At 47.0% G+C, this 16,835-nt stretch overlaps 1 protein-coding gene across 1 annotated transcript in view; it reads left to right on the forward strand.

Annotated features, from left to right (window-relative positions):
• The window catches only part of LOC115461429, a 453,017-nt gene that overhangs the window by 134,255 nt on the left and 301,927 nt on the right, over window positions 1-16,835 (forward strand). Inside the window, exons 6-7 of the mRNA XM_030191224.1 lie at window positions 8,635-8,708; window positions 8,791-8,928. Coding sequence (XP_030047084.1) covers window positions 8,635-8,708; window positions 8,791-8,928 — 212 coding nt within the window. The remainder of the gene's footprint in view (window positions 1-8,634; window positions 8,709-8,790; window positions 8,929-16,835) is intronic.

Here is a 16,835-nt window from a genome sequence, read left to right on the forward strand (position 1 = left end):
TCAACAGATGGTTTTAAAGGGAAAAAGGAAAGGGGAAGGTATTTGTCATACCACCTTTCTGCGGTTCATTCAAAGCAGCTGACAAGCACAGAAGAATAAAGCACAGAAGAATAAAAAAAAAAACCTCCGCACAGGTCAATGCAAGCAGGCAAACACATCGAAGGTGACACAAAGGATGATGTAGAAAAAATGTCCAACGGACTCAAGGAGTTCACATCAGAAGTTTTATTCAAAAAAATATATGTAATGGACTTGACAAGAATCGTGTTTCGACTGTGAGGGCCTGCCTCAGGAGTCCCTGTATAGTGCACCAGTAGAACTTCTCTGCATGCTATGGCGTCTGAGAGAAATGATTAAGTATCTGGTGTAACGAATACCGGAGCGTGCACTTCTAATAGGAGCAGAATGTAACAGACACTATTTGCGCACTTCTATATTGAAGCAAAATCCTTTGTGTCACCTTCGCTGTGTTTACCTGCTTTCAATTAAAGCAGTTTACATATTTATATATAGGTACTTTTTCTGTTCCTAGTGGGCTCACAATCTGTTGGTTTTTTTTGTACCTGGGGCAGTGGGAATCATACCTTTTCCCTCTGGTTCTCAGGCTACTACATTAACTATTAGGCTACTCTCCACTCCAAGGTCGAGGAAAGATATTTTTCTGAGGACAAGCAGGCTAAGTTAGTCTTACATATAGGTGACATCATCCAATGGAGTTCACATGGGAATATGATCCTGCTTGTTCACAGCAACTTTTTAGAACATTGAACCACATATGCATGCATCTTCCTGCCTGCCACTATTGTATGGGACCTAGGCAATTGCCATTTTTCTGCAGAACTAAATGGTCATATTATCTTAGTGCTCCCCCTCAGTTCACATCAAATTTTTTCCTATGTGCAGATTTTGCTGCTTTTTTTTTTTTGTTTGCCCTAGCGGCATGCATGTCCTCTTGCTATTGTGTGGGAATCTTTCTCACTTCTCTCAATTTCCTTATTTATTTATTTATTTATAAAATAGCCTGCTTAAAAATAAAAGCGACTCACAATGTTAAAAAAAGGCATACTTAACAAGTATTCTACATAAAACATACCACCAGACTATCAACCTGACATTCTCCAAATACAACAGCTGCACTCTAAAACTAATGGGTGCCTGCTACATAGACTGGAAAAGGCTTGCAAAAACAGACAAATTTTCAAACTTTCTTAAATTGTAATAAATTGGGACAAAAATGCATATGGCCAGAGAGTTTGTTCCATAGCAGTGGACCTGCTACTGAAAAAGCACTCACTTTTGTTTCCACATAATTGAAAGTACTTAAAGTTGCTTCACATCTCAACTGATGTAAAGGGCAATATAACTGCACCATCTGTGATAAATACCAAGGCACTGTCTGATGTAATACTTGATAAATCAATATCAACATCTTGTATTATATTCACAATGCAACTGGTAACAATTTAAAGTTTCCTTTCCTTTATGCTGACCACTCTTGTTTTCTTAGGTCTCAGGCACCCGGATGGGTACATTTTTCACCATTGAGTTGTTTGATGTTGCTATGGTCATTTTTCCATATATGTCCAAAAAAAAAGCTCCCTATGGCTTTAAGAAGTGCTCCAAGTGTAACAGGACCATATCCATTACGGATACTCACTACTGGTGTCTGCAATGCCTGGGACCCCATAATGATTCCTCTTCTTGTCTCCTGTGATCACCACTGTCAATGAGGGAAGTCCAAGGTCAAGAGAAACAGAATGAATGTATTTTTGGTGCACTGAAGACTGGTCCATTCACATTGGCAATGGAGTTACATTACATCACCCTCAAAACTGAGTGTTGATAGAAGCTATTGGGGTTGATCATCCTCACTCCCCTCCAGAGAAAGAAGTACTCATCCTTGACCTCTTCAGCACCAAGGGACAAAGAAGCCAAGGCGCACCAACATCAATCCTCTCCAAGGCATGGTGTTGAGATCATCAAGGAACCAAGATCTCCAGTGCCCTAGAAGCACCCTCGTCATGAGAACTGCTCATCTTCTTTAACTTTAGGGGTCCAACCAGGGCTTTGTTTGAGGGGGTACTTGGGGGTAATGAGTACCGGCACCTTTTCCATTGTCTGCTAAAATTGACCCATGGACCCCAAGTTTTAATGAGAGAGCTCAGGCTCTACACACCAATTCTGTCTTGTCATAGATTCTCTGACTGGTTGCAGGGGGCCTGGCTATTTGTGGGATGAATCCCTCAGTGATCACCCCACCTCTGAAGGGTGGCCTAGCATTTGAGTACCGGTACCTTTTTTGCTAGAAAAAAACGCACTGGGTCCAACAGTCTTCAAGAAGCGGAGACCTTGCTTCCGATACATACTAAGTGTCTCAGGGGAATGTGGCCACACTGACTGTGTTAACCCAGTCTTTAAGAACATAAGAATATCCATACTTGGTTAGACCAATGGTTCATCTAGCTCAGTATCCTGCTTCCAGCAGTGGCCAATCCAGGTCACAAGTACCTGGCAGAAACCCAAATAGCAACAACATGCCATGCTACGAAATCCAGGGCAAGCAGTGGCTTCCCCCATGGCTATCTCAATAGTGAACTATAGACTTTTCCTCCAGGAATTTGTCCAAACCTTTTTTTTTTACCCAGATACGCTAACCGCTGTTAACACATCCTCTGGAAATGAGTTCTAGAGCTTAACTATTCTTTTGCATGAAAAAATATTTCCTCCTATTTGTTTTAAAAGTATTTCAATGTAATTTAATTGAGTGTCCCCTAGTCTTTGTACTTTTTGAGTAGGCTGTTGAGAAGGTGGATTGTACCTGCGCTTATTAAAAGCGTAGGGAGCAGTCCTCCTTCCCCTGAAAAACCGTCTACCTGTAGAGGTAGATGCTGAAGGCGCCCGGTGGGAGAGCTTGTCGTAAGCGGTATCCCGCTGGTGGAGCTGATCCACCACCTGTTCGACTCGCTCACCAAAAATATTATCCCCCCGGCAAGGAGCATCCGTAACTTTTTTGGACTCTACCGTCTAGGTCAGCGGCACGCAGCCAGGCGAGTCTGCGCATCACTATACCTTGAACGGCAGCCCTGGATGCGACATCAAAAGTATCGTAAGCACCCCTGGACAGGAATTTACGACACGCCTTCAGCTGCCTGACCACCTCCTGAAATGGCTTGGCCTGCTCCTGCGGGAGCTGATCAACCAAATCTGCCAACTGCCGTACATTATTCCGCAAATGAATGCTCGTGTAGAGCTGGTAGGACTGAATTTTGGACACGAGCATAGCATTATGATTGGCCTTCCTCCCAAAAGAATCCATAGTCCTAGATTCACGCCCAGGGGGCGCTAGTGTAATCCCTAGAACTTTTGGCCTTCTTAAGGGCCAAATCCACAACTCCAGAGTCATGAGGTAATTGGGTCTTCATCAACTCCGGATCCCCGTGGATTCGGTACTGGGACTCAATCTTTTTAGGAATGTGGGCGTTAGTTAATGGATGCGCCCAGTTCGTCAACAATGTCTGCTTAAGGACATTATAAAGAGGAACAGTGGACGATTCCTTAGGAGGGGATGGATAGTCCAGGACCTCGAACATCTCAGCCCTGGGCTCATCCACAGTCTCCACCGGGAAGGGAATGGCCGTAGACATTTCCCTGACAAAAGAGGAAAAGGAAAGGCTCTCCGGGGGAGAAAGCTTCCTTTGAGGCGAGGGAGTAGGATCAGAGGGCAGACCATAGGACTCCTCGTCTGAGAAGTACCTGGTATCTGCCTCCGCCTCCCACGAGCCCTCCACCTCGGATTCAGACATGAGCTCATGAACTTCAGTCTGAAGCCGGGTCCGTCTCGACTCCGAGGACCGACGTCCATCGTGGTGTCATCGAGAGGATGACTCCCATGCCGGAGGCGATGAAGCTCCCTCCATCGACGACGGCGGAGAATCAGCCTGGGTGGCACTCGTCCCCGGCACCGCAAGCGGTACCGGAGTCGGAGGCCGCACCACAGGCGATGAACCAGCCGCCGCTTCCCTCGACGATACCGGCGGCGCAAGCACCGACGGCATCGATACAGATGGTACCGGCGGCGCAAGCACCGAAGGTACCGGAGATGAGCGCAACAGTTCTCCCAGAACCTCAAGGAGAATGGCTCGGAGGCTCTCATTCAGCGTGGCTGTAGAAAAAGGCAAAGGCTCCGGTACAGGCATAGATGTAAGAACCTGCCTGGAGTGCGGAGGTGGTACCGGGCTGTCCGGAATAGAGCGTACCGACACCTCCTGAATAGAGGGCGAGCGGTCCTCCCGGCGTTGGCGCTTCTCGGGTGCAGACTCTTTAGGCACCCCGGAGCTCTCGGTACCGTGTCGGGACTGTGACCGATGCCGATGCCTCTTCGCCTTAGCTCGAAGCACGGTATCGAAGAGGAGGACGTCGAATCCAAACGTCTCCTTGGGGCCGGGTCCGAAGAAGGTCGGTCCCAGGGGGCCTGCGCAACAGAAGCCCTCGAGGCAGGTGGAGACCCACTCGATGGCGCACTGCTGCCAGCATGGCATCTCTGGACAGCCATTACCTGCACTCCGGAGATCGGTGCACCCTCCGATGCCGACATCGATACCTGCGATGACCTCGGTACCGCTGGCTCCCCCGACGTCGAAGGACCGGGCTCCAAACAAGACGTTCCACTGAGCCAAACGAATCGCCTGAGTCCTCTTCTTCAATTGTAGACACTGAAGACAGGCGTCAGGTCGATGAGTCTCACCTAGGCACCGAAGACACGAAGCGTGTCTATCAGTGAGGGAGATGGTCTGCTTGCACCGCGTGCACCTCTTGAAGCCGCTGGTAGGCTTTGATGACATGGGCGGAAAAATTGCGCCGGCGAGGTTGAACGCGATGGTGCCAAGAGACAAGACACCAAAAAAGAGAAAAACCGCACAGGCGGTCCAAAATGGCCGCTAAGCGAAAAAAAAAGAAAACTGAAGAAAAAACACTAAGGAAAAAGAAAGGAAACTTTTTTTTTTTTTTTTAGAAAGAAGAAAAAGAAGAGTCAAAGACTCTAAAAGAAAAAAATGCCGAAAACGGCGAAGTAAAACAACAAAAAAGCGCTTTGAGGGATCCTGGGCAGAGAAGCGGCAAAGCAGCGTTCCCGAACCACGGAAAAAAAGAGACTGGCGAACACACTCGCATTCGGGCGGGAAGACGGCCGCGCATGCGCGGTGCGCACGGGAGCGCGAGGCTAGCAAACTTTTGTTGCTAGGGAAGAATTCCGATCCTGGGCTGCTGTTGGATGTCACCCATCAGTGAGAACAAGCAGCCTGCTTGTCCTCGGAGAAACTTGTTATATATAATACAAGATCGGTGTTCACTCAAACAAGTTGAGAGCTTACGCCCGTTTTATCTCACTTATAGTCTATTGCAGGGACATTTTAATGCATACACAACGTGGCCAGTTTTACAGTTAGTGTTAGATCTTAATTTGTATATTTTACCATCCTCAGGATTTGTAAAATCAGTGCATTCCAATGTCATGTCGCAATTAATGCAACTCCCACATTTCACATGTCCAGAAAAAAAAGAGTCAGATGCAGTGCAGATTTACAAATACGTAAACCAGCTGGACTTAGCATTTCCTTTAGATCCTGACATCTAGAATATGCAATTCTGAGTTGATGATTCAAAAATACAGGATGAGACTGCAAGATGTCCCGGAAGAATGGGACAGTCAGCATGGGTTCAGCCAAGGGAAGTCTTGCTTCACCAATTTGCTTCAATTCTTTGAAGGTGTGAATACACATGGCTAAAGGTGAGCTGGTTGATGTAGTGTATGTAGATTTTCATAAAGCTTTTGACAAAGTTCCACATGAGCATAGGCGGTCGGTGGCCCAACTGTTTGGGGAGGCTAAAGGGGGGGGGGTTAGGGGTGGGGCCAGGGGTGGAGCTTAAATCCATAATTGTCTGCTAACACACAGAACAAATAAATAAATAAAAATAAAAGTCACAATACCTTTTATTAAATTTAGATATTAGATATGTATCATATGTCAAAGAATAAAGTGGTTGCTCTAAGCATATAACCACAATCGCTCAACTGCAAAACACTATGCACAACTTTGTGCAAAAACACACTCAGAACCTTACTGTACCAGAAATATTACACTGGGCAGAACCTAATACACCAATATACCACCCATTTGGAAAATGTAGACCGTCAACAATATGAAACAAGGGATCATATCATCACAATTCTCATGTAGAGCCACAAAACACCCTAATTCATGTTTAATGTGGGATAAAATGCCATAAATAAGTAAATAAATATAAACTTTTAATGTTGAGCACCTGATTCTCAAAGTGGACATATTCCAAACACTATAATGAAAATAAAATGATCTTTTCTACCTTTGGTGACTTTTTCTGATCATTCTGGCCCAGTATCTGCTGCTATCTGTTCTCAGTGCAGGTCAGGAAGTCATCCTCGTTAAATATCTCCCTGGCAACCCAGGACACCTCCAGCCAACCCCCCCTCCCCCGCTCTCCCAGCAGTAAGGTAAACAAACCATAAACCAATTTCTACAACAGGACAAGGCTAGAGGGCTTTCACTGCAGCTCCTGCTGTGAGGATGGAGGTAAATCAACAATTTAAACCCCTCAGAGCACAGTAGGGGAGGCTTAGCCTGTCCAAGCCTCTTATACCGGGCGCCTATGCTCATGAGAGACTCCTGAGAAAATGAAAAAGTCATGGGGTAAGAGGCAATATCCTTCTGTGAATTAAGAATTTGTTATAGGACAGAAAACAGAGGGTAGAGTTAAATGGCCATATTTCTCAATGGAGGAGGGTGAATAATGGAGTTCTGCAAGGATCTGTACTGGGATCGGTGCTGCTATTTAACATATTTGTAAATGATCTGACCAACAGAATGACAAGTGAGGTAAAGCTTAGCTCAAGTTATCTGCAGCAGGGCCCATTTTATTCCTATGGTCCCTGCTGCAGATAACTCGAGCTAAGCTTTAGTAAAAGACCCCCTAAGTTTGCAGATGACACAAAACTATTCAAAGTTGTCAAAACACAAAAATTGCAGGAAGACCTTAGGAAACTGAAGACCAGCCATCCGAATGGAGGATGAAATTTAATGTGGACAAGTGATGCACATTGGGAAGAATAATCTGAATCATAGTTACCTGATGCTAAGGTCCACCTTAGGAGTCAGCACTCAAGAAAAAGATCTACGTGTCATTGTAGACAAAACGCTGAAATCTTCTGCCCAGTGTGCAGTGGTGGCCATAAAAGCAAACAGAATGCTAGGAATTATTAGGAAAGGGATGCAAAATAAAACCAAGAATATATATTTTAATTCCTCTGTATCGCTCCATGGTGTGACCTCACCATGAGTACTGCATTCATTTCTGATTGCCATATCTCAAAAAAGATATAACGGCATTAGAAAAGGTTCAAATAAGAGCAACCAAAATGATAAAGGGGATCAAACACCTCCCATATGAGGAAAGGCTAAAGAGGTTAGGGCTCCTCAGCTTGGAAAAGAGATTGCTGAGACAGGATATGATTGAGGTCTATAAAATCTATAGTGGTGTAGAACAGGTAAAAGTGAATCAATTTTTCACTCTTTCAAAAAGTATTCTCAATGAAATTACATGGAAATCTGTAACTCATTGCTGGAGGATGTGGTAATAGCAGTTAGCGTATCTGGGTTTTAAAAAGGTTTGCACAAGTTCCTGAAGGAAAAATCCATGGTTTGTTATCGAGATGGACATGGGGGAAGCCACTGCTTGCCCCGAGATTGGTAGCATGGAATGTTGCTACTAATTGGGTTTCTGACAATTGTGACCTGGATTGGCCAATATTGGAAGCAGGATACTGGGCTTTATATACCATTGATCAGACCCAGTATGGCTATGCTTATGTTCTTATGATGGAGTAGCGTAGTGGTTAGTGCAGTGGACTTTGATCCTGGGGAACTGAGTTCAATTCCCACTGCAGCTCCTTGTGACTCTGGGCAAGTCACTTAAACCTCCATTGCCCCTGCTACAAAATAAGTACCTGAATATATGTAAACCACTTGGAATGTAGTTGCAAAAACCTCAGAAAGGCAGTATATCAAGTCTCATTTCCCTTACCATCAAGTGTACTGCATAATTTTACAATTTTATTTCCGCAAAGCACACATTGGGAATATGGTCTCTCTGTCACCGACTGATGGTGTGCACATGTGTGTGCACTAATAGTGTTCCTGCTTGGTTCCTGAATCATCCCAGATATAACAGCCCATTAATTCTAGCAGCTATACAGATTGAAAGGAGTCTTTGCATGGTCACAGAACAAAGACCCAAATGGATTACAGAATATGGCCACGTGGGTTTAGGGAGACCTGGTATAATCAGGCTCAATGGGGACTATTTTCACTGGGTGATAACTTATTACAGTTAATTACTTTGTTACAGTTCTGAAATCAAAAGTAAATTACATGAGGATTTGCTTTTTTTGGTGACTATTTGAACTTCTGGAGTTTATGAGTTTCAAGAAATATTGGCCATGATACTAGGCCCAGGGCTTTCTATCTTTGTGAATAAGATTGCTATACTCTCAAAGAACTTTACTTGTAGATCAATCCTTTAATTAATTATTCTTGATTGCAGATTTACCATTTGATTCTTTATTAGAAAGATTTAAAGTGCTCACCAACTATACTGGATCAGAAGATGATGATAAGGTAACAATTATGCTTCCGTTAATACTGAAAATACATAGTTTATTATGTATGAAGTATATTCTAAATATGTGCTATTTAACAGATTTTGCAGAATGCTCAGCAAACTTTTCACAGTCCTGAACAAATTATTCTTAGTGAAGATGTTCAGAAATTTGCAGGACTTACAGAGCTTTATATTGGAAGAGGCAAAAATATTACAGAAGATCGTCTTGCTCTACAGGTAATTCTTTTTCAAAGTTAGAGTCTTTTACTATATTGTTCAATGTGAATATTTTTTTGTTTGTATTCATGATATAATATTGGGTTAAACCCAGCTGTCATTTTAAAACTGATCAACCACGGTAACAGAGTAGTTTGGAGAAGGCTGTATTTTATCTTGGGAGGTAATAGGTCATTTAGATATGAAGTACTATGAAGGACTTCTTGACCCAGGTTAGTTTGTCCAGATACCCCTGTTGATAGTGTCTAAAAAGGCCCTACCCAGTTTTTTCATGTCTGTCTTGTAAACCTTACCCCTGTCTCAAACTTTCTTGAATTCTGCAAAACACTGACTTCCAAAGAAAAAGCAAAATTATTGTGGAACAAGTACATATCTGAGGAATAGATCCTTGCTTTAGGATCTTGGGGAATTAAAGGAACAGCTATGATGATGTAAATAACATAAATGACTCCTAAATCAATGCAGATCCATATGATTATAAAGCAAAGGGATATTCCATAGGCGGATATACTTTCAACCCACTACAGGGCCACAACGTTAGGCCCGCTTATATATCAGACAGGGATCAGCCACCAGGGTGGAGAAACTGGATCCGCTATGTTGAGAGCAATACAGATGCAAGGAAGTAGCATGATCAACAAGACTTTTCCAAAAACTAAAGGAGACGAGAAGGAAATATAAAAAATGTGTCCTTTATTGAAGTTGACTCGACATGGCACCGTGTTTCGGCAATAGTGCCTGCCTCAGGAGTCTAAAAATTGTAATGACAACCAGTAAATAAATATACGTAAAAAACCAATATACAATATATATATATATATATATATATATAAATATATATATATATATATATATGTAAAATGTGTGTGTACATGATAAAATATATAAACAAGTAGAAGGAGAACAGAATTCCTGGAAAATGTAACTAGGAATAATATTCGATTTGTGAATTTTCCTAAGCAATTTGGGGTTTTACCAAGAGAAATGCGCCGGAACTATATTAAAGAGATACTAGGAGTTTCAGAAGAGATGATTCCGCCATTCACACAGACATATTATTTACCTTTAAAAAACCAAGTATCTCAGGAAAAACCAGCTCTAGATGTCTCAATGATGTTATAGGCCTCAAATAGTGAGTCAATAAGTCCATCTACATTGATAGCTATGGTGGCCCTTTCACCGGACAAGAACTGGTTAATGAGGCTTTTCTTCCAAAACAGAGAAAAGAGCTTTCTTGGATTGAAGGTTCAACTCTTCCCTGACGTGACTAAAGAAACGCAAAAGCGTAGACAAAGATTTTTGTTAATGAGACCTGGTGTAATCCAGTTAGGTGGAACTTTTTTCCTTAAGTACCCCTGCAAATGTATTATAAAATACCAGTTAAGCAGGTATGTATTCTATGAGCCTTCACAGCTCTCCGCTTTTCTGGCTGCTAAACAGAATAAGGGAGATATTAGACATAACTCTTTTTGTTAATATATAGGGGTAACAGATAAGAGCCTCTGAATTAGTGATGTTTCCTGTAATTTTGCCTTAAATTCTCCATAATCGAATATTTTGAATCCTATTAGTGTGGACTCTAGAAACTTGCTGTATGTATTTTTCTTTTTTAGGGTTTTTCCTTTTTCCTATAAATAAGTGGCAGCAATTGTTTAATATCTTGACAAGTATTGTACTTTGCTTGTTTTTGTATTATATAATTTAATAAAAAAATATATATATAAACAAGAAAATTAACAACATATATATTATGATTTAAAAAAGCTTGCATACATATATAGTAGCTTGATTTTTCACAGTTACTATTTAATATATTTATCCCCTTGTACATTACTTGTCACTGTACCTTTTGTCTTCTGTTCTACTTATCCTGGTAAATACAGACATATAACTGTTCTTAACTTAAAAAAAAAAAAGAGCATACTGTCAGTCTTGTCATCTTGTATTTATTATATAAGTGCCACCATATTTTGATGGTTTCTCATCGTAGACAATCATGTCATGATAATTTTGATTTTCCATATCATCATGCTGATCAATCCATAGACTGGTGGGTTGTGTCCATCTACCAGCAGGTGGAGATAGAGAGCAAACTTTTGCCTCCCTATATGTGGTCATGTGCTGCCGGAAACTCCTCAGTATGTTCTCTATCTCAGCAGGTGGTGGTCACACACAGCAGCAGCTCTGGCTAGGCCTCCAAGCCTAATTTTTAGGTTTTGTTGAGTGCCTGGGGTTGAGGGCTCTTTTTGAGCAAGTGCAAACCTGGTGGCGCCAGGTCCCTCCTTTTCTCCCCCCTCCCGCTGGCTCCGTTAAAAAAAAAAAAAAGAAATTTTGGACGTCCTTAAGGGCGTTTATTTCAACGTTTATTTAAACGTTTATTGCAGCTACTCACTGGGACACCAGGTCGTTATAGCTCGGAGCGTGAAGCAGGTAATTTTTACCTTTTTTATAGCGGGCAGGGGGTTCCCCGATTGATCTCCACGTGGCCTATGGCGTCGGAGGGCGAGGGCGCGAAGAATCGCTCCCCGGACCGCGTGTGCGTTACTAGCGGGGATGCGGGGGTATTAAAGTCTGATTCGCCCTTGTTGGGTGTCAGTTCGGAGGCCGGTCAGTGTCCCGGGTCTTCCTCCGGTGCGGCGGTTTTTCCCGCCATAAACGCCCATCCCCCGCTCCTCGCCTCCGCCATCTTGGCCGGCCACTCTACTCGGACGGCTTCTTCTTGGGCCGCCCTTGAGCTGGGAGACGTTCATGCCATGGACGCCCTTGATTTGGGCGACGGCAAAAAAAAAGCGGCTAAAGTTAAGCGCCGTTCTTCCCGCGCGGCTCCTTCGCGGAGTGTCGCGCCGGACGCCATCTTGGACGCGCAGCATGTTTCTCCCCCGCTCTTGCAAGCGCCGGTTGAGGGTGCGTCTGAGGCTGTGGCCCAGACTGCTGAAGTGCACAGTCTGGGGGGTTTCTCCCCCGAGTTTATTTTGCTGCTGCATCAGGCCTTCCTTATGCAGAACGCTGCCCCTTCTCCTTTATCCGATAAAGGGGTCGAGGCCCCCGGAAGTAAACGCCCTCGGGTGGATTCCCAGGCCTTAGAGGACGCTGTTTCCTCTGATGTAGATGAGGGCAGCGTATCTGAGTTCTCCCAACGGTCCTTTGGGGATTCCTTGGAGGAGACGGATTCCCGCTCGGATGGAGCGGATGACCCCTCTGCAGCACGGATCTTTCGCTCAGAGGATTTGCCCAACCTGTTAATGCAGGCCATGAGCATTTTAAAGATTTCCTCTCCGGAGGACGTCTCTCCCTCAGCCCCTGTTGGCTCCGCCATTATGCTGGGGACGAAGCGCCCGCCTAGAACCTTCCACGTGCATGATGCCATGCACACCTTAATTTCGGCTCAATGGGATGTCCCGGAAGCGAGCCTCAAAGTGGCTAGGGCTAAGTCCCGCCTCTATCCTTTGCCTGAAGGTGAACATGAGGCCTTTCTTTGGCCTACCGTGGATTCTTTAATCACTGCGGTGACTAAGAAAATGGCGTTGCCGGTGGAAGGTGGCACGGCCCTAAAGGACGCCCAAGACAGAAGATTGGAGGCGGCCTTAAGGTCGTCCTTCGAGGCGGCTGCCTTAAGTTTGCAGGCCTCAGTTTGTGGCTCCTACGTGGCCAGGGCGTGCCTGACGATTGTGCAGCGGGCTTCCCCCTTGGATCCTTCCTTGAGGGCTGTCTGGCCGGCCCTGGAATTGGGCTTGGCTTATTTGGCAGACTTACTGTATGATGTCTTGAGAGCCTCGGCTAAAGGTATGGCTCAGACAGTCTCTGCGCGGCGCTGGCTTTGGCTGAAACATTGGTCTGCGGACCACGCCTCTAAGTCCCGCCTGGCTAAGTTGCCTTTTAAAGGCAAGCTGCTCTTTGGGGTCGAGCTGGACAAAATCGTGACCGATCTCGGCACGTCTAAGGGCAAGAGGTTACCAGAGGTCAGGGCTCGGGCCAGTGCTCGCCCAGGTATCTCCAGAGGACGGTTTCAGGAAGCCCGTCGGTACCGCCCGGGCAAGTCGGGCTCCTCTGCCCCCTCTTCCTTCAAAAGGAACTTCTCCCCCAAGCAGCATTCCTTTCGCAGAGACCGCCGTCCCGGAGGTACGCCCTCCGGTCCTCCCCCAGGGTCTTGTACCCAATGACGGGGTCTTGGTCCATGGCCCAGTGCAGATTGGAGGACGCCTGTCCTCGTTTCTGGGCGAGTGGACCAGAGTAACTTCAGACGCTTGGGTGCTAGAAGTCATCAGAGACGGCTACAAGCTAGAGTTCTGCCGACCCTTAAAAGACGGGTTTGTACTCTCTCCCTGCAAGTCTCCGGTCAAAGCTGTGGCAGTGCAGCAGACCTTGGACAATCTGATCCGCCTGGGTGCGGTCGTTCCGGTGCCAGAAAATCAGCTTGGCAAGGGACGTTACTCCATTTACTTTGTGGTACCAAAGAAAGGAGGTGCGGTACGGCCTATCCTCGACCTCAAAGGGGTCAATCGGGCCTTGAAAGTTCGGCACTTTCGCATGGAGACCCTCCGCTCTGTTATAGTGAAGGCAGGAGAGTTCCTGGCATCCTTGGACATCAAGGAAGCGTACTTGCATATTCCCATCTGGCCTCCTCATCAACGCTTTCTGCGTTTTGCAGTACTGGGCCGACACTTCCAGTTCAGAGCCCTCCCGTTCGGGTTGGCTACTGCTCCGCGGACCTTCTCCAAAGTAATGGTGGTCATCGCGGCCTTCCTGAGGAAGGAAGGAGTGCAAGTCCATCCTTATCTGGACGACTGGTTGATCCGAGCCCCCTCTTATGCAGAGTGCGGCAAAGCTGTGAACCGGGTGGTTGCTCTTTTGAGCTCCCTGGGGTGGATCATCAACTGGGAGAAAAGCCAGCTGCGCCCAACTCAGTCCCTGGAGTATCTGGGAGTTCGATTCGACACCCAAGTAGGCAGAGTGTTCCTGCCGGACAATCGGATTGTCAAACTTCAGGCTCAGGTGGACCAGTTCCTAGTAGCCTCTCCCCTTCGGGCTTGGGACTATGTGCAGCTGTTGGGCTCTATGACGGCCACGATGGATGTAGTGCCCTGGTCCAGGGCTCATATGAGACCACTTCAACAATCTCTGCTGCAGCGCTGGACTCCGGTGTCGGAGGATTATGCTGTGCGCCTTCCCTTGAATCCAGCAGTGCGCAAGGCGCTGAGCTGGTGGCTGAAGACAGACAAGTTGTCTGCAGGGATGCCTCTTGTAGCCCCGGAGTGGATTGTCGTCACGACGGACGCCTCTTTGACGGGCTGGGGAGCCCACTGTTTGGGAAGGACAGCGCAGGGGCTCTGGTCTCCTGCAGAGGCAAAGTGGTCTATCAACCTCCTGGAACTCAGAGCCATTCGGTTGGCGCTATTGCAGTTCCTCCCGATTCTGGCATTGAAGCCAGTAAGGGTCCTGTCGGACAATGCCACGGCTGTGGCCTATGTCAACCGCCAAGGAGGTACCAAGAGCGCCCCTCTAGCCAAGGAGGCCATGAATTTATGCCAGTGGGCGGAAGCGAGCCTGGAGCAGCTGTCAGCGGCCCACATTGCCGGAGTCATGAATGTCAAGGCGGACTTTCTCAGTCGCCATACCTTGGACCCCGGAGAGTGGCAGTTATCGGCTCAGGCGTTCTTGGACATCACGAAGCGCTGGGGCCAGCCGGGCCTAGACCTGATGGCGTCATCGGCCAATTGCCAAGTGCCGCGCTTTTTCAGCAGAGGACGGGACCCTCGATCCCTGGGAGTAGATGCTCTTCTCCAACAGTGGCCGGCACAGGAGCTTCTCTATGTGTTCCCGCCCTGGCCCATGTTGGGCAGGGTGCTAGACCGGGTGGCAAAGCATCCGGGCCGGATAATCCTGGTGGGTCCAGACTGGCCCAGACGTCCCTGGTATGCGGACTTGATCAGGCTCTCAGTGGACCACCCTCTGCGGCTGCCAGTGGAGAAGGGCCTGTTGCATCAGGGTCCCGTGGTGATGGAGGATCCCTCCCCCTTTGGTCTTACGGCCTGGCTATTGAGCGGCAGCGTCTGAGGAAGAAGGGCTTCTCAGACAAGGTCATCGCCACTATGCTGAGAGCGAGGAAGCGCTTTACTTCTACTGCTTACGCCAGGGTTTGGCGTACCTTTGCAGCGTGGTGTGAAGCAGGCTCATTTTCTCCAATTACTGCTCCAATTTCTTCAGTGTTGGCATTCCTGCAAGAAGGTCTGGAGAAAGGCCTGTCGCTCAGTTCCCTTAAAGTCCAGGTAGCGGCCCTGGCTTGCTTCAGGGGCCGCCTGAAGGGTGCTTCCCTGGCTTCGCAGCCAGATGTGGTGTGTTTTCTCAAGGGAGTTAATCACCTGCGCCCTCCTCTGCACTCAGTGGTGCCTGCGTGGAATCTCAACCTGGTGCTAAAAGCATTACAGAAGCCGCCTTTTGAACCCTTGTCGAGGGCATCTCTGAAAGACCTGACGTTGAAAGCAGTCTTTTTGGTGGCTATCACTTCAGCCAAAAGAGTTTCCGAGCTCCAGGCGCTCTCATGTCGAGAGCCTTTTCTGCAGTTCACTGAGGCAGGAGTGACTATTCGCACAGTGCCTTCCTTCCTACCCAAGATTGTTTCTCGCTTCCATGTGAATCAGCAGCTCTGTCTCCCTTCCTTTCGTAGGGAGGACTACCCAGAGGAATACTCTGCTCTTAAATATCTGGATGTGAGACGAGTCATCATCAGATACTTGGAAGTGACCAATGATTTCCGGAAATCGGATCATCTGTTTGTCCTGTTTGCAGGTCCTCGTAAGGGTCTGCAGGCGGCTAAGCCTACAGTGGCAAGATGGGTCAAGGAAGCCATTGCAGCGGCTTATGTGGCCGTAGGGAAGGTGCCGCCTATCCAGCTGAAGGCTCACTCCACTAGAGCTCAGGCGGCCTCGATGGCAGAGGCCGGGTCCGTCTCCTTGGAAGAGATATGCAAGGCGGCAACTTGGGCATCGGCCCATACATTCTCCAAGCATTTCCGCTTGACTGTGGCTGCACGGGCGGAGGCCCGGTTTGGAGCTTCAGTGTTGAGTTCAGGGATTTCAATGTCCCGCCCTGGGTGAGTACTGCTTCGGTACATCCCACCAGTCTATGGATTGATCAGCATGATGATATGGAAGGTAAAATTATGTATCATACCTGATAATTTTCTTTCCATTAATCATAGCTGATCAATCCATAGCCCCTCCCAGATATCTGTGCTGTTTATATTCTGGTTGCATTTCAGGTTCAAGTTTAGTCTTCAGTTACTTCAGGAGGACTTCGTGTTCAAGTTTTTTCAATTGGATTCTTCAAGAGTTGAGACGAGTTTGTGTTACAGTGAGCTGCTGCATTCCTCTCCCCTCCGTTTTACGGGGCTGGATTGAGACATAAATTCTGCCGGCGCTCCCTCCCGCTTCGTGCGGCTGTAGGGCAGCTTTGTACCCCTCCCGCTTCGGCGGTGCTAGGGTCAGTCAGCTCCTCCCGCGATTGCGGTTGCAGGATAAGCCAGATCCCCCCGCATCGGCGGGGTGGTGTCCCTCCCCCGCTCCGCGGGGATGAGCTGGACGGATTCCCCTCCCGCACTTGTGTGGGGATGAGCTGGGTTAATTCCCCTCCCCTGTTTCGGCGGTGGTGAGCTGGGCAGAGTGTCCCTTTGTGGGTGTAATTCTCTAAGTGCTGAGTCCTGTGGATGGAGCTTTGATATCGACATACTGAGGAGTTTCCGGCAGCACATGACCACATATAGGGAGGCAAAAGTTTGCTCTCTATCTCCACCTGCTGGTAGATGGACACAACCCACCAGTCTATGGATTGATCAGCTATGATTAATGGAAAGAAGTAGGAAGTACTCCTGTAGCCAGGACCTGCCCACCAGGGGATGTATTATCCTTTCG

Source organism: Microcaecilia unicolor, chromosome 2 (assembly GCF_901765095.1).
Source record: "Microcaecilia unicolor chromosome 2, aMicUni1.1, whole genome shotgun sequence".
Lineage (NCBI taxonomy): Eukaryota > Metazoa > Chordata > Amphibia > Gymnophiona > Siphonopidae > Microcaecilia > Microcaecilia unicolor.